This window comes from Gallus gallus, chromosome 1, assembly GCF_016699485.2.
Source record: "Gallus gallus isolate bGalGal1 chromosome 1, bGalGal1.mat.broiler.GRCg7b, whole genome shotgun sequence".
Taxonomy (NCBI): Eukaryota; Metazoa; Chordata; class Aves; order Galliformes; family Phasianidae; genus Gallus; species Gallus gallus.
The window spans coordinates 7,484,518-7,508,604 of record NC_052532.1 but is presented as its reverse complement, the minus strand read 5'-3'; the positions used below and the strand labels follow the sequence as shown (position 1 = coordinate 7,508,604).

General features: G+C 47.1%; 1 protein-coding gene and 1 long non-coding RNA gene across 12 annotated transcripts in view; one reads left to right on the top strand and one right to left on the bottom strand.

Annotated features, from left to right (window-relative positions):
• FRMD4A (FERM domain containing 4A) overlaps positions 1-24,087 on the top strand; it is a 358,105-nt gene that overhangs the window by 308,058 nt on the left and 25,960 nt on the right. For all 11 annotated transcript variants that reach the window (XM_015298894.4, XM_015298935.4, XM_015298850.4 and 8 more), the window contains 3 exons: positions 10,369-10,445; positions 14,630-14,768; positions 20,337-20,478. In XM_015298894.4, the coding sequence (XP_015154380.1) occupies positions 10,369-10,445; positions 14,630-14,768; positions 20,337-20,478 (358 nt within the window). The remainder of the gene's footprint in view (positions 1-10,368; positions 10,446-14,629; positions 14,769-20,336; positions 20,479-24,087) is intronic.
• On the bottom strand, positions 826-10,725 carry LOC121108053. The gene is made up of 2 exons (XR_005842347.2): positions 9,098-10,725; positions 826-8,621 (listed from the first exon to the last, which is right to left on the bottom strand). It is a non-coding gene; the product is annotated as an uncharacterized LOC121108053 (long non-coding RNA).

The window sequence follows — 24,087 nt, the reverse complement described above, 5'->3', positions numbered from 1 at the left end:
CAAGAAGAATAGTTTTGGAAACAAGAAAACATGTGGGACATCCCAAAATTCAGATGTGAATGTAGTTTGATAAAGATTTTCTGTGGCAGCTAAGCATCCATTTCTGCTATTTCTTTCCAGTGTTATCTTTTCTCTGTAATCAAATGAAGTGTGCTATGAAAATACTTTATTCTGTGTTGTAATACCACCACAAAGCTCTATGGACTCTCATTACAGAAGGATTTAATATGTAGTATTACTGTTAGTCCAAAGCAATGCTAACAGCTTGACTTCCAATTTTCACATGCAAAAAGAACTGAGTTGGACCCCTACTACCAAGAAATGCAAAGCACAGGTAAAATCAGTAGCTCTAAGTGTCTGATCAGAGAGAAGTCACCTGCTTGTCAACAGCAGGAATGAAGTAATCAGTTTATTAATTTTGTCCAGAAAGTGAAAGATTGCTGTATGATGTCACTTGGCCTTTTCCAAACAGCAAGGGATAGAGTGAAGTTTCCCAATTCCAGAGGCAAAGTGGGATATTTACACAGGAGGAGCAATAAGCTAATTAAGAGCTTTTTTACTGCAGAACAAATAGAACAGCGATCCTCTCTGCTTTAGGGCATAATGAAGTACTGTCAAGTCAGTAATTGCATTGATGGAGTGGTTAAACTTGTGCTTCCTGTGGTGAAGGAATGACAGACCAGTAACTTAAAAAAGCATAAAGTAGGGATTGATGTGAAATTTATAGAAAGTAATGAATGCTGGGGAGGAGGAAGCTGACAAATTGGTCTCTATCCTGACTGATCATAGAAGAACATCAGGACAGTAAAAAAGGCAAAAGAAACATGATTTTCAAATGGTTTAAAGGGAGCCCAGTTCACACACATACATTAGAGATCAAGAGCATAGAAGGGTTAAAGATAAGACTTAAAGAATGTATGGGAAACATCCATAGTTACAACACAGAATCAGCTCTATTCAGACAGGATTTCTGGAGGTGTTATAAGCTCTCACGTTCATGAAGGATGTTTGATTTGGCAGCAAGATGGTTTCAGTTGTCAGAGTTATGGAGCATGCATAACACTTCTCTCAGCACCATGCCACTCAGCCACAGCATATAGTCAGCCAAAGCTGGCCTTTCTCGAGAGCATCCAGCGTCTGATGGGGTCAGAAAGAACTGGGCTGTTCTTGGAACGGCATAATTTCCTAAGACCTTTGGAAACATCTTTGCATTGCAGGCAGGGATAAAAGTTTTCAGGTTTACAAATGATGCAAGAGGAGCAGAAAACATTTCCAGGAAATACTGGTTTATAAAATCTAGCGGAGTCTCAGTGGCATTGCTGTAATACATTATTCACTGTGATTAGCTGACTGTTAAGGACTACCTGCTGACTCTTTCTGCTCAACACTTTTATTTCTCTTCCCTTTGCTGATCCTTCATGCTTTTTGGATTATGGACTTGGCTGTAAACTGAACCAGTCTTCAGGTCATGGCGGGTTCAACTCATTTTATAGCGCAGTAATTCAGTCTTGGTTTAGTGTTTGGAAATGTGGTGCACTGGAGAGGGAGACATATATAAAGTGAAGTTCCTTACCCTGCTCTTTCTTCTCGTTGAAGAGGCTGTTCACCCCATTTCCTTATGTAAGATCCAGACCTGTGACCACTGAAGAGCAGTGACAGTTTAAGACCTTCCCTTGCTGAAAAGGATTTATCCCATACCTGTTATGCAGGAAACCATTTTCTCTGTAGCACCTTTTTTGCTGCTGCTTGTCTCAATTTGGAGTGTCTACCATTCAGCACCAGGCTCTTCTTTTTCCTTCCTGCCCCCACCTTTTCTTCCTGCCTCAGCACCTGCCTCAGCCTGGCTGCTGCACCCCACTGTGCCAGAAAGTTCTGAACAGGAGATGAATAAATCGGATCAGAGCACACTGGGCCGGAAAGCAAGATTTTGTCCCTGAGGCAGAAGACTTCCGCAGGCTTTGGTCAGACATACCACTAGGCATTCATTCATTGAATATTTCTTCTGGCAGCAGCACTAGCTTAAGTGGCCTTCACTCTCCTACCCTATACCAGTCCTGCTACCACTGTTCACTTCCTCCTCTTCCTCAGTCACGCTGGTATAATTGTGTGGCCAGGAAGGAAACTGCCCCAGAGAAGTGATCAAAGCTCAGTGTAACTCAGCCAAAAAGAAAACAGTCACTTTTAACATTGATCGGTGCTCAAACTCATTCACCATCTGGTCCACAGTAAGCAACACTGGCACAACTGTAGTAGCAGAGTATGGGTGCAGGCTGAATAAATCACAGCCACATAAATCAGTGAAAGAAACCTCTACTGAACTACACAATAATATTGTGGAACAAGATAAGGGCTTCACAGCTCAGAAGAAGATGGGAAGCATTTGACTCCATGGGCTTTGTCGTGGTTCAATCTCAATGAATTAACAGCTACATACAGGTAATAATCACCACTTTTTTTCGCATATAAGCTAATAAAAGCTTGGTTCAGCATCTCTCCCAAACATGGTTCATCTCAGACAACTAAGGACACTATGTAGGGAAAGCAACTTTTTAAAATGTGTTAACTAATCACAGAATAGTCAAGCTCAGTGTCTATCATTTAGGCAAACACGTAGCTTGGTCATCTTTAATACCCATAAACACTAATACGTAGTTTAGGGCACCACTGTCTTGAAGGAGGCGAGTGTTATTTTGGGTGGTTCATTGTATATACACTGTGGTGATACTGTCAGGCGTAAAGCTCCAGGGCTTTCTGCAAGAATCTACATTCACTACAGACTACAGCATGACATCCTATCCCTTGCTGCAGCCAAGTCAAGCCCATGAATACCACTAAATATAGGAGTAGTCTCGTCAAAATAAAACTCACTTGCTTGAAGTGCTGTGTTGTATTCAGGTCTTAAAAGGGTAATTCTCTATAAAAGCAGCAGCCAAGTCTTGAATGATTCTGCAGCACACAGCAGGAACTTCAACAAGATGCAAAGACTCTGATGGCACAAAGTGAAACAAATTGGACTTCAGCACTCTGGATCTAGGGTGGAGATTTGGAGCAAGACTGGAACTTCCTCAAGCACATGTGCTTGGCTTTGAAGTGGTAGCAGGCTTCTCATGTGCCCCACCATCCCCACGTCTTGTCGTTCCAAAAGCCTGAGTACTTTTATTACCAGGTGAAGCCAAGCAAGGGCCCAGCTATTCATTGGCTATGAATATGAGGCATCTTTAAATGAGTGGCTTGGGCAGTAGGCTCAGAAGATTGTGCATTGCAACCCAGAGCTGCATGCATGTTGTGTGACCCTACTTACAGACACCCTGTGTCACAGTCATGTTTTCATTCACACAACCTAATAGGCATATGCATCATCATCGCATGACTGGGCATGGGATGGGAGTTCCTGTATTTTGGTCTTAAGATAGATGTGCTTTAGTCATGCCAGTACAGAAGGCAAGAGGATCTTCAGGAAAGAAAATGGCAGGAATGGTTTCTGGTGGTATAAATCAGTCATCCATAGCTGATTCATGTGCTATAGCTTGGGCATCCTTTGTGTAATACACAGAATATAGTGTTAGAATCCTCAGTGCAGAAAGAGTGTCGCTTTGATTTGCTTGTAGAGGAAAGAGAAAATTTAATGTATAAAAATCAGAAATATATATATTGATTTAGAATTTTACAGGCAACCAGAATGTTGACAGCAGTGCAGTACCTAACAGTATTTGACAAATATATGTGCATTGAAGATGGATTCAGTCATGTATATAAACCCAAAGTCTGGTTTCCCAGTCTGTATACAGTTATAGACACAAATATTGAGTTACATTATGTAGACAAATAATGTTTTGTCCAAACGACAGCTCTTCCCTCTGTGAGCTGATGCTTTACTGCCTCTCTGAGCCAGTAAACCACTTTGAAATTTAGTAGGGAATTGTCTCTTCATAATGGAAATAAATGCAAAGTGGTGATTATATAGATACAGATGCAATTTCTGTTTGGTCAAGCTAGAAACGTTTGTTGGTGGGGTGTGGTCCCATGAGAACAGCACACAGCAAGAATGATCTCAAACTGAACTAGAAACTGTTTGGCAGAGAAAGAGCCCTGCAGCCAAAGGGGAAGTAATTAGATAGTGTGCTGGGGTTGTTGACAGACCACCAAAAGTCCTGCTTAGCCAAGCCACTCTCTCATTCCATGGGGAAGGGGAGGACAGCAAGCCTCTGGGAAGATCATTGATGGGTTTTTTCCCCACATCAAATCACACAGGAAACCTCATAATTTTTTTGTTGTTGTTGTTCTAGGAAGGAGAAAAAAAAAAAAGCCCAAACTAATTGAAATACAGGAATGAATGGAAGGCATGGCAGGATAGAGGGCTAAGTTATAGTACAGCGGCATCCTCATCTCATGACCTGTGGGGCACCCTCAGCAGAGGGTCAGGCTAATTCACAGGTGACAGCCCGTGGAAATCTCTTGGTAAATCTGTCCCTGAAACAAGATCCCATTTGTTTGAGCTGAGTTGGTGCTGCCTGGATCAAATCCTTCTTCGTTCTTTCTAACTAACTAGTTTGACAGAGATATGATTGATGGGAGCAGGGTTGGCTTGAGGCAGAACACAAACCCATGCATGAAAACCATAGCCCCACTGAAACAATTGGGACAAAACTGCCATTGACTTTGATGGAGCTGTGATTTTTGTCGAGTTTAAAGCCAGAAAGGGACTGTTTATAACCTCCGCCCTGACCTCCCACATAACTCAGCCCCTAGAATTTTCGTTGCTGGTTTGTTCAGAGGAGGAAATCAGATATCCAGAGAGGAAATTTTTTGTTGTGTTTGTTTCATCTTTAAACTGAACAAGAAAAGACTTGGGCGTTTGTAGCTGTACTTATGCAAGCTGTGTGAAAACACTGCCATTGTTTGGTTTTATTGTTTAGTGCCAGTTTTATTACCAGGATGTCATCCAGGGTTGTGACTCTTGCCCATAGCATAGGAGAGTAAAGGGGTTGCATTTGAACTGTTAGAAAATATGTCACATTATTTCCTTGCCTTTCCTAGAAGCCCCTCAGAGCACCCAGTCATCGACGTGCATTTAGAGGGATGATTGTTCCTTCTGCATACTATGATTTAACAAGGAATTAATCATTCAAGAAGCTGTGAAACTGGCAGGGCTGGGAGATGCCATGTGAGACCAACAGCAATCACTGTTGGTCATTTATTAGATGCTTAGAATCTAAGAAAAATATAGGACAAAGAGCTCAACCTCCTGCTCAGTTAGGCCAGCTTCAAAGTCATTCAAGTTGCTCACAGCTCTACAGTACTGACCGTGTTTTGTTTTTCCCTGCATATATCTGGTTAGAATTTCTGTTGCTGCAACCTCTGCCTGTTGCCTCTTTTCTTGCCACTAAGCACCTCTCAGAAACGTCTGGCTCCATTTCCTTAGTAACTCCCCTTCGGTCACCAAAGACAGCAGAAAAACAGCAGATAGATCCTCCACAGACTTCTGCAGATGAACTGATTTGAAACAGCTACCAGGCTTGATATCTGAAACTACCAAGAGCATGTGCATTGCTGAGTAACCCCACTCTACTGCCTTATCTCAGGTGCTTCAGGGCAAAACATACACATAGAAAAAGGAAAAAGACACCACATATTCGGGCATTTACGTCTGGTTCTCAATGCAGTCTTCCAGTCCTTGAAGTTTACAAGCAGGAGCGAGACTGACTTGTTGCATGGTCTGATAGTGATAGACAAGGCGGGGGGGGGGGGGGTGACTTTGAACTAAAAGAGAGAAGATTTCAGTTAGACATTAGGAAGAATTTTTTTACTCAGAAGGTGGTGAGGCACTGGCACTGCTGCCCAGAGAAGCTGTGGGTTCCCCATCCCTGGAAGTGCTCAAGGCCAGGCTGGATGGGGCCCTGGGCAGCCTGAGCTGGCAGCTGGCAATCCTGCTCATGGCAGGGGGATTGGAACTAGATGATCTTCTTGCTCCCCTCCAACCTAAGCACTCTGTGATTTTATGATATGATGATTAATGGGCACCAAGCACCTTTGCTGTCCTTCAGCTTCATTACTGCCAGGAGTTCCCAAATGCATGGATGGTCCCTCTTTGGAGCATGCAAACAAGGATTCCTGAGCACAGCCCAGTGCCTAGGACAGATAACCTGAGCTCCCTACGCATCAGTGAAGTCCCAGTCATCCAGGCATGAGTGACCAACCCAGAAAGGCTCCTCTATGCTCATTCAAAAAACACGCTCCCTTCTTTATCAGGAGCCTCTGGCATTCCTCAAATGCACTCACACTGACCCTACCTCCTGCTATGTGCAAACTCCACCGCACCAGCCCCACAGCCAATAAAAAAGGTAAAAAACTTCTTCAGACTCATATGGCTGAAACGGATGCAGATCCCTGGGCCTCCTCTCCTCCAGGCTCAGCTTAATTAGGGAGCAGCTAGCAAACCACAAGTGTGCTCACAAAAGAAGCTTGCATCTGAAGGGCTTTGACTGCAGCTCTTTGTAACTAGTCATAAACATCTGGTGCCTGGCGAGCTTGCCTGCCTCTTGGAAGGGGTTTCCAAAGACAAAATTCCCGTAGCTTGCACCTGAATTCTCCACAGTGCACCGTATACCACTCAGATCCCTCCCCTGGCTCCTTTTCTAAGCTGCCAGCTTTGCAAAAAAAGCCATTTCTGGCACTGCTTTCTGCATTGTAGCCCCCCCACCCACTCCAAACATTTGAAACAGTATGCATAGTCTGACAGGGAACAATTGTTCCCCAGGTTTCCCCTTGCATGTCAGCAGTTTGATAAGCAGTCTTGCAAACTCAAGTGATAGCTCTGGTTCCGGCTCTATTGGCACGATGAATCAGAGCCTGCAGTGCAGACTCCCTGACTCAGAGGAGAAGGAAATAAGGGTAACGCTTTTCTTCTTCAGCAGTCCCTTTCCCATTCACGTGCATGCATGAGTGTGCAGCTGTGCTCCGAAGCCAGTCTCAGGGAGACTTCCTTAAGCATATGCTGAAGGTTGAATGATCTCATGTGCAGCTTGTAATGATGGCAACTAGCAAAAATTGTTCCCATCTGAAAGCTGCCCAGTGCTGCATGATCCAAAATGAGCTGCTGACCTCAGAAGAGATCCCAGTGGACAAACCACCACATCATAGAAGCTCACTCTGCCGCAAGCACCACTAATTGTCCCCTTGTCTGCAGGCTCCAAGTAAGAGCAGCTTCTAAAGGGCAGGGGAACTGTGCTTGTATTACTGAGTGGCTTTCTCCCAAGCCTCATTTCCAGCGTGTCTGGGGACGTGCTGTCCCTGTCCCTGCCGTGATGTACCTTTGGTCAGGTGAAGGATGGAACTGTGGTTGTCCATCTCAACAATACAACTCCCACACAAAACCAAACTCAGCTTCAGCGCAGGAAAAAGCAAATCTGCCATGAACTTGGATGCTCTGACTGAAGCTAACCCCAAAAGTGGCACTCCAAAACCTGCATGTTTCTGTTGTAGCTGCATGTCCAGAAGGCAGCACTGAAATTATAACCAGCTCGCTGCTGCGGCTCTTATTCCCCAGTGAAGGTTGTAAGCACCAGCATGGTAAAAGGATCTTGATGGGTAAAAATTATGCTTCCATTTAAGACCCACTAATGGCACCTTGTGCATCTGTCACTGAATTAACAACATCAATTTGAAACCATACGTAAGCCAGGCAACTGGTTGAAGGGAACAGCTTGCTTACATTAGGAGGTCTGGCTGAAGAGAGAAATTAGGCAGTTTCTCCTGAGAGGTGGTGATCAGCTAGTAAGAAAGCAGATACCTTCTTGTGGGTATTCACACTTTTGCAGATTGTATTCCCTGTGTGTAAGAGGGTGAGACCTCTCAGATCAATATGGGCAAAACGAGTGGGAGGCTGCAGAAAGGGTGAGTTACAGCAGTGGTAAAACACACAAGTATGTCCTGGAGAGTAGTGCTATGGAAAAAAAGACCCAAACTCAAGCTGTAAAGCCACACTCACGCCCTCCTGGGGCAGCAGCCAGGGCCACATGGGGCACCCCGGGGCACGAGAAATAGCACTCGGCGCCTGCTCCTGGCTGGTTGAAAGCTCCCCCAGAGCCGCTGTGTTTGGACAGTTGGAATTAATCATGGGAGGGAAGCGTAGCTGCACTTAATGAGCTGAGCACTGTGAGCTTCGTTAGCAGAGAAGACAGAATAAGGCAGGATAAGTACACAGGGGACAGTCCCAGGCAGAGGAGAACGGGTTGCACAGGCATCTCATCTACCTGAGTTGCTTCTTGCACAAACTCCCCCAGCAGAACAGCTGCCAACAGCTTAGAAAAAGGGTTTCAAATTCCTACTTCATGCCAAAATGACAACAGGGGACACAGGGACAGAGGGATGTTTTCCAAAGGGTGTGAACTGCTGCTTTTTAGATGCTTATGTGTTCCACATGTCTGAGCGCTTCCCAGACACGTCCTCTGCACACACTGTGTTACCATCCCCGCAGACAGATGGGCATCTGGAAGCACGGAGGGGTGTTTTTGGAGGCCCACGTGGCAGTCTCATGCTTGACCCCTGGTGCTGTCAGTGGGAGTTTGGGCCCCAAACTTCCTTTTCTTGCCTTTGAAGCTCTGCTGAAGTGCGCTGAGAGCCTGTAGGGGAGACAGAGTCTGCATTCAGATAGCAGTTCTCAGCTTAACCCTTTCACCCCAAGCCTGTCCTCATTCAGTGGGTAAAATAATGGGTATTTCTGTGTTCCATTTCATAATTACGCCTTTTATATGGCGATTCATTTTCCTATGCAAGGAGTAAATCAGTCCTCTACAGAGAGTTTAAAATCCAACCCTTCGATCTGCCCATCCCTCGTGGCCTCCTCCTGCCCTGCACTCAGACCACGGGGACAGCCCCGGAGCACTGAGCTCTGAAGGGGACAGACTGTCACAGCCCCCACCCTTCCATCCAGAGAAAGGAAAAAGGCAACAACAACAATAGAAATTTGCAATCCTGGTGCCCTGGAGTATTAGCAAGGAGAAAATGTTTGTGTCCCCGCGGTGGCTTGCTTTATTTTCTAGATTTAACCTCCAGTAGCAGCTTAATCAGTGCAAATCAAATCACGCCTCCTGTTTACCGATCTCCAGAGTGCTGACACTGGCGAGCGGCTTATCTCAGCGTGGCAGGACTCAGCTCCTTCCTTGGGGGTCGGACAGGAACTCAACAGAAGCTGCTTGTAGTGGGAGAGGGAGCATAAATCAGGGAGAGCTCTGCTGGCTCTGCTCCCGGCAGAGGTAACCGGCCCTGAGCGAGAAGCAGTGCTGGGATGCCCGCGGGTGGATGAAGAGCCTGGAAGCCAGGGTTTGGATTTGGGCTCAGTTCTTTGTAAGGATGTGGAGGCGGGCGGAGCTGCCCGCAGTGTGTTGGCTGCAGTCACCGCGTGCTACTGCTACTTCTACGCTGCCCTCCCTCCCGCCCGGGGCTGCTGCGTGGCAGGCACTCCTGCACGAGGCGTGGGTAAGGGCAGCGAGACGCGGCCTCTGCGGCGTCCCAGTGCCCGGGAGCTGCACACTCAGAGGGCGGGCTGAGTCCCTGAGACCTGCCCACGCTTACTAAGCAGCGAGGGCACCGGGGAGCGGGTCACTCGGTGCGGGTCACTCCGTGCCTCGCTCCGTGCCTTCGGTTCCCCTCCAGCGGTAACGTTTTGGTGGTGCTTTGAGATGCGCCTGTAAAACAGAAGCGCGGAATCACAGCGTCGTAGGGATTGGAAGGGACCTCTGAGGATCGAGTCCGAGCCCCTGTTGTAGCAGGATCCCTACAGGGAGGCAAGAACAACACGACGTGCTGATTCCTGTGCTTCTGAGCGCCGCTGGCACGCTGCAGCCCTACTCAACCCCCAGGCACCGCCAACACGAGTGCTGTCAGCACCCCAGATAAACTCACACCGCTTTGCTTCCCATTGGCAGGGCGAGCCGGGGTGAAGGCAGGGCGGAGCGCCGAGTGCCTTTACGCTCCTCGCAGCGCAGAGGTGTGAGCCCCCCCCGGGGGCTGCCCTACAACGCCACGCCAGCTCTGTGCGCCGCAAAAGCCCGGGGGCTCGGCCGAGCACCCTCGAAAGCAGGAGAAAGCGGCCGAATCCTCGCTTTCCTGTAACTTTTCCTCGTTGTAGTTAATCCGCAAAGTGAAAGCGTGCCGCGCAAGCAAAGAACGCAGGGACGCGTCCGTCCGTCCGTCCCCACCTCCTGCTTCGCTCCGTTGCGGTGGAGCGGCGCCGCGTCGAGCCGGGCGGGGCGGAGCGGGGCGGAGCGGGGCAGCCCCGGCGCGGCGTCGGGAGAGAGAGCGGGGCGGAGGGCAGGGAGCGGGCAGGGCTTAGCGCGGAGGAGCCTCACCCCCTCCTTCTCCCGGCAGATCTTCCAATGGAGGCAGCTGGAGAACCTCTATTTCCGCGAGAAGAAGTTCTCGGTGGAGGTGCACGATCCGCGCAGGTGAGAACCGTGCCGTGCCGTGCCGAGCCGGGGGCTGCGGGGCTCAGCGGGATCCCCCGCTGTGGTCTGGGGGTCGCTGCGCTTTGTAGCCAAACCACCCATTGGCTGGAGCCCTTCAGCAAGGCAGCGAGCCGGGGAACGCTCCCTCTGTCTCGGGTGGGTACGTTCCCATCGTGCGTTCCCCCCGACACCTGGCAGTGCTTTCTCCTTCGCTCCTTTGTGGCCCCGCGGTGCAGCCCGGGGTCCCGCCGCAGAGAGAGGGCTGCCGTGGTCCTCCGGTGGCTCCCGGAGATGGGCGCCAGATTTTGTACTCTCACGTTCCCTTGTAAATAAATATTCAGGAGTTCAGCGGAAAGGAATGGCACCGTACCAGAGGTTTACGGGCAGGCTGGATGCAAGCCCATCAGTCTTTTTGGCACAGGACCCTTTTCTTGTTACTTTGGAGACCTAAAGTGGGAGAGAGCGAATTCAAGTGACTGTGCTGCGTCCAGTGCCTGCAGTCTGCACACCTACTCATTTGTGTTAGTGGATGGTCACTGCAGACAGTGACCAGTGTACAAATTCCTCTGTAAGTTATTGTCACTAAAGTCAACATTCTGCTTTTCAATTAGACATGGAAGGGGCTGACAGAAACTCTCTTCCCAGACTGATTTGATGTACTGCTGGTTGTGGCGTGTTTTGCTCATCGCTAAGCTGTGATCCTGTTTCACCTGTTTCCTGTGCCTATCTGTATAGTAGTATCTGTCCTTTTGTTAGGGAAATTTTGCATGCAGTTTCTGTATGTATTTGCCCTGGTGTGAACACAGTCACACCAACATAACGGTACCTGTATCCATACCATAGGTGTGTTATCTTAAAGCGAAAACTTCAGAAAACCACTCAAACCAGACTGCAGCTCCAGGTCAGCAGAGCCTTGAAGCATCTGCTTAATATTAAAATATTAAGCATGTAAATAGTCGCATGAGATCTAGCAAAGCGAATTCCCAATGCTGAGAATATTCTGGGACACCTTCCAGCAGTGGGAGCTGGGGGTGGTGCGCTCCTTCCCCCACCAACCGTCCATCAGCAGCAAGGCATCAGGAACGTGGGCTGCGAGCAGCCAGGAGCCCCTGAACGCTGAGCTGGCCGCTTCCTGTAAGCAGCAATTCCAAGAGAGAGCAATCAGCTCTGCAACGTTCAAGTCATGATATTTGCTGCTCTGTGTCATGCATAAATTGTGACCACGCAGAGGAACTTCTCTTTCCAACCGTGTGTCATTTGTGTTTATTTGGATGATAGGAATTAATGACGCTGGAGAGCTTCTGCTTTTTATTCCACGACGCTGTTTCCCTGAATCAACACCAGGAGGACAAAGCTCTGTCCTCTGTGAGCTGTTGTCTGCCTTTCTCACAATCAATTTTTGTAGGCAGAGTACCACCATTCATGTCAAACTGTTACTCCGGTTGCTTTACAGCCAGCCACGTTGCAGCAGAGTGCTGGGAGCACGGCTCAGGTTGTAGTCAGTCTCCTGGCCGAGGGGGACGGACTCCTGTTTGGTGTATGGAGGCTGAGGAATAGCCACCACAGTGCTCTCTCTGCATTCCTCTCCGTGTAGCCAAACCAGAGCCTGAGTCAGCAAAGCCACACTCGCAGGCATGGGAGAGCAAGCACAGCTCCATGGTTGTGGCCAAGGCTGGGCAGCACAATGCGTGTTTTTGAGCCCTGTCTCTGCCTGCGGCTTCCTGTCCTGTGCAAACCACTTAACCTCTCTTCATCTCAGCTACTTATCCCATAAAGGAGGGTAGTTGTGCATTTTTGTATCAGCAGGGTTAATTCCATAGCACATGTGGCATGCGTGGAGGAAAGTCACAGAAAAGGCACCCATGAGCCATCTCTCATAGGCTCCCAACAGCCAGCTGTGAAAAGCAACTCAGCATCTCTGAGCAAGTGTGCAGACTTCCTGACAGGATTTACAGATTGGACGGGAAACATGTAGAGATCCCAGAAAGAAAAAAAAAATCAGAAATCACTGCTTTTAAGATGAGAAAGTGAATTATTTGGAGAATATGCTTCTGAGAGTTCAAAACAAGTAACTGTTTGGACCGAAAGAGATGGCACCAGAATTATGGCTCCAGCCCATGTGCCTGAACGCCTCAGAACCTTACATGCCAATATGCTGCAGTGATTTGCATACCTTAAATCAACACAGAGCATTCAGAATCCCCTCTCCAGCCTCAGTTCCAGGAGCACCTCATCCCAACGCTGCCTTCATTCGCTGTCCAGCAATGGGGGTGAGGCAGCCCTGCTCTCGTCCTCACCACCACGGCCATCAGCCTCCATCCTGCTGCACCCATGGGGACTTTTCTCACAGCAATTACTCACAACAGCAGAAGGTTTCCTGCTGTGTTTGCATGGCACAGGGTAGCATAGAAAGGGCTCCGCTGAGGGTAGTGCTGAAATGTGAGATCCCAATTTCCTAAGACTTTGCTTGCATTGGCTGTGACTGTTTGCTCAGAGAAATTTTACTCCTATTTGTGGCTCTGCAAGTTTATACAATAACACATTTTGCAGCACTGAAAAGTCCCTGACACAAGAACTCATCGATTTCCCAAGCAGATCCTGGCCAGCAGTTCACATTTCTACGCAATTTTCTTTTTCTTTCAGTCTTTGCTCTGTCCCAACTTTTTTTTTACCTCCATCTTCACCTTCAGTTTTGGACAGCCATGCCTGAGAAGAGGTGGGCAGTGCAGATATAGCAGGAAAACCAGCTTTTTAACTGACTTGGGCACTTCAGAGCACTGGGAAAAGAGTCAACCATCTCTTGTGCTGCCCAGTAGAGTTCCTGGGCTGTCCCCCACTATCACCTCCACGTCTGCACTGCACAAAAGGGCCTGCTGGCACCCCTCTGTAGCACGCCTTGCTCCCCATGCTGTCTCTTGCACTGGACTCTTTTCACAATGTATGTCCCTGAGGAAAAGGCTTTAATGTGGTCTGATTTTTGGGTGTTCCTGTGTGGACCCAGGAGTTGGGCTTGATGATCCTTATGGGTCCCTTCCAACTCGGGGTATTCTATAATTCTGTGATTTCTGACCCAGTCTCTGTACCATTGCTCACATTTATTTTATTTCATAATCATATTCCAACACGAGGCCCTTAATAGACTGGAGAGCAGAACCTCATCTATTTGGGACTTGGTTTTCTCCAGTCACCGTTGTGTCCCTTCAGTGGGAGGAGTTCAGCAGACCAGGATCATAGAATCATAGATTGGCCTGGGTTGAAAGAGACCTCAAAGATCAACTAGTTTCAATGCCCCTGCTGTGGGCAGGGTCACCAGCCACTAGACCAGGCTGCCCAGAGCCACATCCAGCCTGGCCTTGAATGCCTCCAGAGAGGATGCTGCGAGCTTGTGCGGTATTTATCCAGCAACGTGCCAGTGTCAAGGGCTGTGCTGGCAAGGTTAGAGTTGAGGGATAGGAAAGAATAATCGGGCTGTTTTGTACAGCTGTGAAAGCATGGGGAAACTTAACCTGTATTTTTTATTAATATTTGAGGACAATTGGGAGTCCCAAAGAGGAAACACTTAGCTCTTATTTTTCCTGTTTTTATACTCTCTCAGCTAATTGCTGAGTAGCGTTCTTCTCTCCAGTGCACCAGGCAGCCCTCTCCAAGCCTCACAGCTTCCCATACCACATGGCAAGTCCTACTCCTTCCATTTGCAAGAGAGAAAATCAAGGTTTTTTCAAGAGTTCCTTCCACATTCTCCAAAACGGCCATTGATTGTGTGGCTTTTTAGTAATATTTGAGACCCACCATCCAAAGCCAGAGGTGCTGGAAGGTGTGAGGACTTGGCTTTGGGTGTCTCAGCATGTGATGAGACACACAGGATTCATCCAAGCCTGGCTAGGCATTAGTGACTCCCCTGGGACATGTAACAAGCCAGCATCAGCTCAGCTGAACACAGGATTCCAATTCAAACTAGATAAACTGGATGATCCTTACTGCTAGGACTTGGGAGCATTTTAATTTTTACTATTTAGAGTGAAGGCTGTCTTAACTTGAGTAGCAGTTTACCACTGTTCTCTAAGCATTTCCCATCAGTGCAAAGGCGTATTCAGTAAAGATAGTACTTTTCACTGTGAGGCCTGTGGTTGTTTTCTGTGGCAGAATATACCTGTAACCCCAACTCATTCTTTCCTCTTCTCTAGGGCATCTGTGACAAGGAGGACTTTTGGGCATAGTGGCATTGCTGTGCATACATGGTACGCCTGTCCAGCTCTGATAAAGTCTATCTGGGCTATGGCCATTAGTCAACATCAGTTCTACCTGGACAGAAAGCAAAGCAAGGTAAGCATGTTGGAAGTGAGGATGTAGATGTATTGTATGGGTGAGTTGTTCTCACTCCTCAGGGCCCCAGCAAGGTCGAAGTGGCTCCTCTACTGCCCTTTATTTCCACTTGAGATCAAAACAAAGCAAAATAACTCAAAATACATGCTGACTTTTGCTGGGCTAAAGGAATTTTAATGAATTCATGTCTGTGGGAGCAAGGTTGGAGGTACTGTACTGAACTATGGCCAAATCGGAGAAGCCAGAGTTTGCAGACAGATAGGGTTGTGTCCCTGTCTGAATGATTTCAACAGTGTCTTCTGGTTCTTGAACTCCCCTAAGTCAGTTCGAAGTAGCTTCAGACTACACCTGCCTCTGAATTCACTTTGCTATCGCTTGCCTTTTACTATTTTATTTTCCTGGAAATGAAGAGTAGAGGATGCTATTTCTTTTTCTCTCTTCATAGAATCTCACAGCAGATGAGGGGGCAGGATGCTGACAGCCTGGCCTTACAAGCTACTGTCTTGCTGTGGTACTATACAAAGGGCTGCTCAATACACAAAAGAAACCACCTTGAAACCAAAGGAGTGTGTGTATTCCCTCTGATTCCTTTCATCAGCAGTAATTTTAGGCATACCCAGAGCAGCAGGAGATGGCTTTGATCACTTCAGGATCACTTTGAGGCAGAAGAGAGACTTCTCATGCAGACATCCCTCTTCATATAAGCATGCTGTTGTAAAACTTTACAGATAAGATAAATATTTCATTGAATGGGTACCTGTCCATGAACGTGGACAAAATTGCAAGTTCACCCAATAGCAGATAAGAGTTTTCTGTCTCCTGTTTCTACTCAGCACTACCAGAGCAATATTTTACTCTCTCTGATGCTCTCAGTAAAACAACTCGGCAAACAAACAGAAGTTTATTTTTTCTTACTTTTAGCCAGATGGGTTGGCAGATCTAGCTGCAAGGTATCTAGGTCACTAGAAACCGATAAACAAAAGGAGATTCTCTGCTCCTCCCATTTCTTTGGTAGGAAACTGGGTCTTTTAAATGCCCAGGACTTCCCTTCAGTCACTTCCTTTGTTGTTGGCAGATTGTGTTTCAATCTGATCTCCCCTCTCTCACACTCCTACAGACAGCACCACCTACCAGCCCTCGTTTGTCAATCTGTCACGTCTCTGGCTATGTCAGAGTGCTTTGTCACAATAATCCCAGTGGTCATGCTGAGGCTTTGAAGTTAAGGCACACAAATATTTTTGTCCCTTTTCCTTAAGGGAGCTGGTGTTTTAGCCTGTTGTCCTCATCTTTGACGTGACACTGCCAAGATTGATAGATCCATCAGTTTTAAGTGATGTGTTCAGTTCACCTCTCTGGTCACTTCAGGACACTATATCCATGTGAGCTTTGCTTTTGAATACCAATAAAGCATTTGCTAGAGTGAGGCAATGTGAAATATCTTTGTTTCAACTCTTAGGGGCTCAAGCAAACATTTATTTGAGTTTCAGGTCATGTGGGTTTGCATCCCCTTAAATCTCAGTCCACAGATGAATTCCCAGCTTCAAAGCACAACTTCGATACTCCTTGCTTTTATGTCCAAACTTGGCATTTCACATAGTTTTGACAAAAAAAAAAAAAAAGAAAAGAAAAACAAGCTGAGGTGAAAAAGCCTGCTGGAACTGATCTCAACTGAGCTTTCACTTCAGTGGTTAGGTTCTGTGGCAGGAGATAAGACATATTGGACGGAGCAAGCTTGAAATCTATGCTCGTATAACTGGGCACTAACTGGATTTGGATCTTTTGCACAGCTCCACTGGAAAAGTCTCTTCACTTGACTGTAAAATGAACCAAAATAATCTCACATGGATTTTGACCCTTTTGTGAGGAAGTGAGGTCCCAGCTTTCTTTGCAGCTTCACACTGCATTGAACTGTTGCCAACTCGCCGAGTTCCCAGCATCTCACTCCCCGCTGGCTCTGTATGTCTCTCTGTGCAGTCAAAGTGTAACAGAGTCTGAAAAGATCCCCAGCTTTCTGAGTGAACATGTCAGCATGCAGAACTCCTGTCAGCTTTCTTTTTTTCAGTAGACAAATGTATCAAGACTTTCAGCCATGTCTTTGCTCTGTTGACTGCACTGAGTCAATCAAACGTTTGGCCCAGAAGCTTTGAAAAGTCTCCTTTTATGGAAATTTCCAGTAGCACATTCCTCCAAGCACAGGGCTCTTTGGCTCAGTGAACCATCAGAAAATAGGCCCAGGCTTTCACTGAAACACCTGCAGCAAAACCCCATCACTGCAAGCAGGAAGGGGATAATTCATCCCTGGTGTCCATCTACTCTTGCTTTTCACTGATGGATTTTCCTTCACCCTCTGACCCTGTCAGAACGGCACTGGGGATCAGTTTGGCCCCATGCTTTGAGATGACTCATGAATGAGCTTGTCTCCTCTGTGCAAATGAGACTTGGCAGGTCTGCACTAAGTGTTTTAAATTTTTTTTTGCCTTGAGGGACTGCAGGGCCCAAGGGAGTGCTAATGGGATGTAATCTAGCTTTTCGCTATTGTGCTGTCAGTACAAAGTCTTGCACAGGCCTTGCACAAGCTGCTGCTCAGTGGCCTGTATTAAATGAGCTGTTGCTCTGATTCTGATGAGTGGCTGTCCAAAGCAAAAGACCACCTGACACTGAGCGGTGTTCCTGGAGGCAGCAAAGGCTGCATGGATTGAGCAGCATGGAAAGTTCACCCAGTTTCCTTCAGGAGATGCTCCTTCCCCACTTAGTGGTGGGGCTCTAAAACATTCCTTGCCAGCTTCAGCAGGTTTGGGCTGCACCCTCTGTGGCTCCTCCACATTGCCCCGCTGATCCCCAGTCTGCTGTCTTTTGGTATGCTTTTCTTCTGTCCAGGCTCCAGGGTTGTCAGGCTTTGGTCTTTCCCTGCTATTTCATTCATCCAATTTTGGGCATATTTCCAGCTGCTGCTGGCTTGGCATGCCGGCCAGGACCACAGCATCCAGCTTCATTGCCTTCCCTTGGCATATTGGTTATTGTCTAGTCAAACAGGTAGGGCCTGAGCGTGCTCTAATTTGCAGTCTGGAAATGAGTGGAAATAAAATACAGGACTTCCCAATGTAATTATTCTACAAATACAGGAAAACTGTATCCTTATGGAGTGGGAGGACTGGATCTGTCTACGTAGACTTGGGGTTTATAGCCTTTCCTAGACAGCCACTGCAAAGACTCAGTATAAGGGGTTAGGTTTGACCACTATGGCTATTCCTGGGGTTACACAAAGTATGCATAACCCTACATAGCCGTAGGATTATACAGCATATATGCATCTGCAAGGAATAAATCACCAGGACAACAGCAGCCTGAAGACTTATTGCCTCCAAAGATCTGGCACTGCAACAAGACAGCAGGTCATGCTCAGGCTCCTTATCAAAACTCAGCAGGAGGAAATCTTGTTAGATAGAAGCAGTGACTTTCCTCTTCCAAAACCACTTGGAGGACATAGTACACAAACCTTGTTGCATCTCATTGCTGGCCAGAAACCTGAGTTCAGGAAGCAAAAAGCATCCTATCCTTCTCCCCGGACTGAGTCTGGAGTAGAGCTGCTGGAAATGAAAGGTGTCTGCCTCGTTGTAGCATTAGTTTAAGATGGTCAGTACTGGCTGCCTCATCTACTGTGATACCTTGGCAGGTAGTTCTGCCTTTGAGGTCAAATGACCCTTTGCTTATAGGGTCGTTGTAGAAATAAGTTTGTGAGGCATTCGTGTACCTCTGAATGGTAATAACAGAGTCTATAAATACCCAATAATATTAAATTATAATAGTACTTCTGTGGGTACTTTCAGTACGAGGCTCTCCCAGTGCTATCTTCGTTTGCAGTCTTAAATTAATCTCAGAAAGACAGCGTGCAACAGGGAGACATTTTACTTCCATTATTATTTCACTGATGTGCAAACAGACAGAACAGCTAGGAACTTAAGCTGAAGTGTCTTTCCCAAAGCCCCACAGCAAATCAGTAACAGAGCCGAGAGTGGTGAGCATGCAGCCATCAGTTCACCTTTAGTCACAGTTAGAATGATCTCTCCTTTCTGAAGGTGTGAAGGAATGCTGAAAACCCCATCAGAGCAAACTGTCCCTGCGGGTCCACCTCATGTTAGTTCCTATGGGAACAGATCATGTGCTGGTACATAGGTGTTGATCAGCTTTTGATTTACTGGCACTGTAACGATCTATCACATACAGCTGAAGCTGAGAGTCTCTTCTGGCATTACTGAGGTAAATTTTCTGGTAGTCTTAGACTGGGCCTTCAGCACCCCACTGAAAAAAGTTTTCTTTATAACACAGTGGCTTGATGAAATGTTTCCTTATGCTTCTCTCTGAGGTGCTTGGAAATGACCCTGGTTGGAAATAAGACACAGCAACAGGGGGTTGTTCTGATGTAGCAGTTGCTATTTTAAGGCGATCCAAATGCTGTACTGTTCAGAAAAAAAAGGTCTGGAACATTGTTGTGGCCACCAAAACACCATCATGTGTAGAGTTCATCTTTTCAATGCTGCTACGGCTGTCACTGAAGGGCCTTCCCCAGCAGCCTTGATCAGCGTGCGTGATCCTCATGTTCATGTTAAGTAAGCATCATGTTAAGATGCTGTTAGCAATGTGAACTGGAGATAGAAGGCAAGCTGCTAACAGTGAGGTTTGTATTGCAGAGGCAAGGCAGCCTCTAGGACTGGATGAGCTCAACCCTGCAGCCAGCTGCTACACTCATTTTATTGCTCAGTGCCACAGAATCCCTTGCACTGAAAGATTTATGCCTCCATTGGCTCTGTGGCGCATAATGACGTCTAAGCTCACAGCTCCAACAAAGGGAATGCAGGGGTTATCTCACCTGAGCTTTCAGGGCATCTTGTCCCAAATTCTTCCTTAACAAACTGAAAAAGGATGAAAAATTCCTTAACAAACTGAAAAAGGGCCTAGATTGCTGACCCGTGGTGCTGTGCAAGGTCTGACACAGCCAGTTACTGAGCTGGGGCTGGCTGTTTTCTTACTTGACTAATATTAATGCTTCGGAGAGTTCTGTCACTGCAGGTGCGTTGTGTGCTGCTTGTTACTCTGAACCATAACCAGAACATGTTTTCCTGCCAGTATTTTCTTCCAGCTTCTTATGAAAGCCCATTTAAGCCATGTCCTCACCTTGTTGGTCCAGAGCTCCTAATAGATTTGGAAGAGCCTTTCCTGGCTTCTTTTAGATACTAGAGGTGGTCTTTGGCCTTTGAGCTTACGCAGTAGCATTTCTGAAGGTTTCTTGTTGTATTTGGTAACAAAGCAAATCTATACATAGTTTCTTCAAGAGGGAGAAATATCCACAGCAAAACAGAGAAAATAACAAACAGGAAATGATGCCAGAATTGCACCCACTTATGCGTGTAAAAAGTGCAGTCCTGAATATAGTTCTGGATTGCTTCCATTCTTGCTAAATAATCCTAGTTTGCTCTGGAGGTTTGTTTCCTGCCACAGTGACATGACTTTTTGCTTCTGTGAGCTTTAAAGAAGTGCTAGACCATTACTAACTCTTTTGTCCATGTCCAGTCCAAGATTCATGCTGCAAGAAGCCTGAGCGAGATTGCAATTGACCTGACTGAAACTGGAACGCTCAAGACCTCAAAGTTGGCCAATATGGGGAGTAAAGGGAAAATTATCAGCGGCAGCAGTGGGAGTCTTCTGTCATCAGGTAGGTCCTCCATCCTGTAAATAGAAGGAATATGGTGGGAAGGGCTGTGGTCATAACATGATGGGGAGCTGCCAGGAGCTGCACTGCAGAAGTGGAGATCACTTCCCTTTAGTCTTTCTGTCTGTCCAGGTGTAAGTCCATCTCTCAGCATATTGCCCCACATTCAGCACAGGACACAGCCTCCCTGTGTCTCATTACAGCTGCTCGTTTCCTCTTTGGCCAGAGGAAGTCTCTCATTTCCTAGCTGAGAGCTGGTCTCTCTTCATAATCTCTACTGTAATCACGCTGTGGCACCCAGCTCATCTCAGGCTGTTTGTTGCCCGAGGCCAGTGTGTCCATGGAGCAGTTTCCAATCTGCAGTGGGGAAGTGGTCAAGCAGCTGAACCCAGCTGAGGCTGGGAATTGGTGACATCCCTCAGCACTGTCAGGGCAGGGTGGCTTCTTCACAGAGCGCACATCTTCTGTGCCTCTGTTGCAGGAATTTGCCAGGTGCCCCAGGCCCAAAAGAGTTGTTCCTGAGCACCCTCCATCAACTTAGTGCTGGAGACCTAGAGGTTTCTTTTTGTGCCTTAGAGCACCTTCCTGTGTGAGGACATAATCAGTGAAACAAAATCAAGAGAAGTTGATTAGGGAGAGAGATGGAGCATCAAAATAGAAGGAACAGGAAAGGGGAGTCAGGTGCTTGTCTGTATTTCTTTGAGACTTTTCTGTCAGTCTGAACAGGTGAAGCTGTGTATAGAACAGTGCTAAACACTCTAAGATTGATTGCAGAATGCTTGAAGCTGCTCAGATGATAAGCTCTTCAGGAGGGCAGAGGTGCTGGTATCAGTATAATTAACAGTTCCAGTCAATTAAATGTCCTCTGCTAAGTGTTACATCAAGTTATCGAAGTCAATTGTGATGAGATGTGTAACAGCAGAGAATAACCTTCCTGTGCTTACCAAGGGAAGAGTCCACCTAAGAATGCACACGCTTTAAAACTTAACCCACCTTGATGCAGTAGATCAGCTTTTCATCACTGTACATCCCTCATGTCTCATAAAAGCCACCCCCTCCTGCCTGAAGAATGTCAAGCAAGGGGTTAAAATGCTCAACGCCTCCTGAGCCCTGGATTTGCCTGCTGTGCAATTCCTTGCCTTGCCTTCGAACAGAGCTGCCTTTCTGCTCCTTAGGTCCTCCTGACACAGCACACAATTCAGCGTCTGTACCTCCCATCACTCAGGGAGCAGTGCAGTAGCTGAGCAGCTCCCGGCCCAGTGTCAGGTTGTTGGAGCTCTTTGTTTGGCATTTCTTCCAGGTTTCCTGGAGGAAGGTAAATAATGTTAAGTACCCCAAGGAAGTTCTTAACATCTTTACAAGATCTCAGCCTCCTGGGCACCATTCCCAATTTTGTGAAAGCTGTTTGGTAGTAATCCTGTTTGCATGTTTACACACTAACTTTTAGCCTTCCTGGAAAAAAACCATGGAGATCTTCATGCTTCTGCACTCACCATGGGAAAGAGCAGCAGCAAAGTGAAAGACAGCAGAAAGTCAGGCCCAGAAAAGCTCTAGTGAGGCCAGCACCTGAACAGGGCTGTATGAACAGAAAGCCCAAATGGCCAGCTACCCTTACTTTTACTTTTTGTCTTTTTTTTTGCTCTCTTCTGGCTGAGAATGGGTTTTGCAGACTCAGTAGGACTGCAGTAGAAACCAGACCCATGCAGAGCTCACTGCCCGAACGAGTGATTTCTTCTGACATGTGTAGGTGGATCAGTCTATGTCAGTGCTTAGCTATGAGTGTGCAAAACTCTGTCTTGTTTGAGGTGCTGCCAGTGGGTCAGGCAGGCATGTTCACTCCATGTTCCTACGTTCAACTGCCTTCTAGGTCCTACCAACTGTGGAGGCAGGATCCTAAAGTGTTAAGGAGCATTGCAGGGTTTGCAGCTCTTGTGTGCCTTTTGGAGATAGAAGCACGTTTCTGTAGGTAGAGAAGAGTAGAGAGAACGCATCTGCCATCGGAGGGCAGATCCCAGAGTATTGGAGGCCCTGGATGGTCACCCAGATCCCTCTGCTCGAAGAGCCCCTTCACTCAAGCCTGGATGGCAGAGTGACCCAGCCCTGCCCAGCTGCACATGACGGGCCATTCACTGCTTGTCCTGCTGGACACAGTCACTGGCTCCATCCCAGCCCTTGTGTTTCCTCCCATTGTGCTGACATTATCGGCACAGAGTCACAACAATGGTGGGTTATCGTGGTACAGCCTGTGTGCTGGAGAGAATAAGTGCGAATGATTAAGTGGCCACAGTGGATTTCCATGCTATAAATACCCTGAGTGACTTAAAATCACCAGGGCAGAGCTGAATCTGTTTGCTGTTCCTGCCTCCACTTTGCTGCTCTTCTCTGCCCTTTTTTCCTGGAAATCACTTGTAGCCATTTCCTCTCTTCATCTTACTCCTCCTCAGCAAAGGGGCTGTCCCTGCCACGTGGAGCATGCCAAAGTTGACATGTTTCCCCCGGATTTGCAGCAAGACTGCAAGGAAATAATGGCTGTTGTTTACAGCTGTCACACTCACTAGCCAAAATCTTGCTGTGCACCATGTTGTAGTCACAGTGCCCTTGTAGTCACTGCCCACTGCATCACTTACAGTCTCAAGACACAGCAGAGAGGTAATGGAGCTTTCTTCTGTGATCACAGCAATTCAGGACCAAAGCCTGAGTTCCTCTGTGTTTTGCAGGCCCTCTGTCTCAGTCAACATCCACTGCAGTTCTAAGTTTTATCCTTATTTCAGCTTTGAAGGGACTGCCCAAAATAGAGAGCTGCCAGGATTTAGCTCAAGGATCTCCTGAGCCATCTCTGGGTATGTAGGGCAAGATGTACACACGAATGAAAGTTCTGCTTTCAGACTGGCATGAACCGTGATCAAAAACAGCAGATAATTATTGGGATGAAATCAAGCAAGGTCTACTATAGATTTTCTACTGTAGATTTTTTTCTTTGATGCAGCCCATGCCATAAGAGCTTTGCAGTGCTCCTAGCTAGCAAGGAGTCCTGTTGTTGCCGGGTTATTGTTGGCCTGAACTCCAAACTGCCTCTTTCATAGAATAGAATCATAAAATCAGTATGATTGTAAATGACCTCTATGATTATCTAGTCCCTCAGTGCCACATCTACACATTTCTTGAACATTTCCAGGGACAGTGACTCTGCCACCTCCCTGGACAGTCTGTTGCAGTGTCTCACCACTCTTTCTGAGAAGAATTTTTTCCTAATATCCAACATGAGCCTTCCCTGACGTAACTTAAGGCCTTTACCTCTTTTTCTCTCATTTTACTGAGTTCAAGAGAAGCCACAGAGGAAAATCACTGCTTTAACTCTGCAGATGTGATGGAGGCCCCTGAGCCATGCTCCTCCAGCAGCAGCAGAGGTTTTTTGTACATGGACCTGTTTACATTTGCAAATGCCACAACATGTAGACTGGACTGATTCCTGGGCCCTGTTGCTCCATCCAGCAGGATGATTTCCTAGCAGTACCAAGCTGATGAGTGTTGGAGCAGATAACCAGCACCCACACAGCCCCCAGCATGGCCCACAAGCTGCCCACAGGATGTCAGATTGCATCCTGTGCTGAG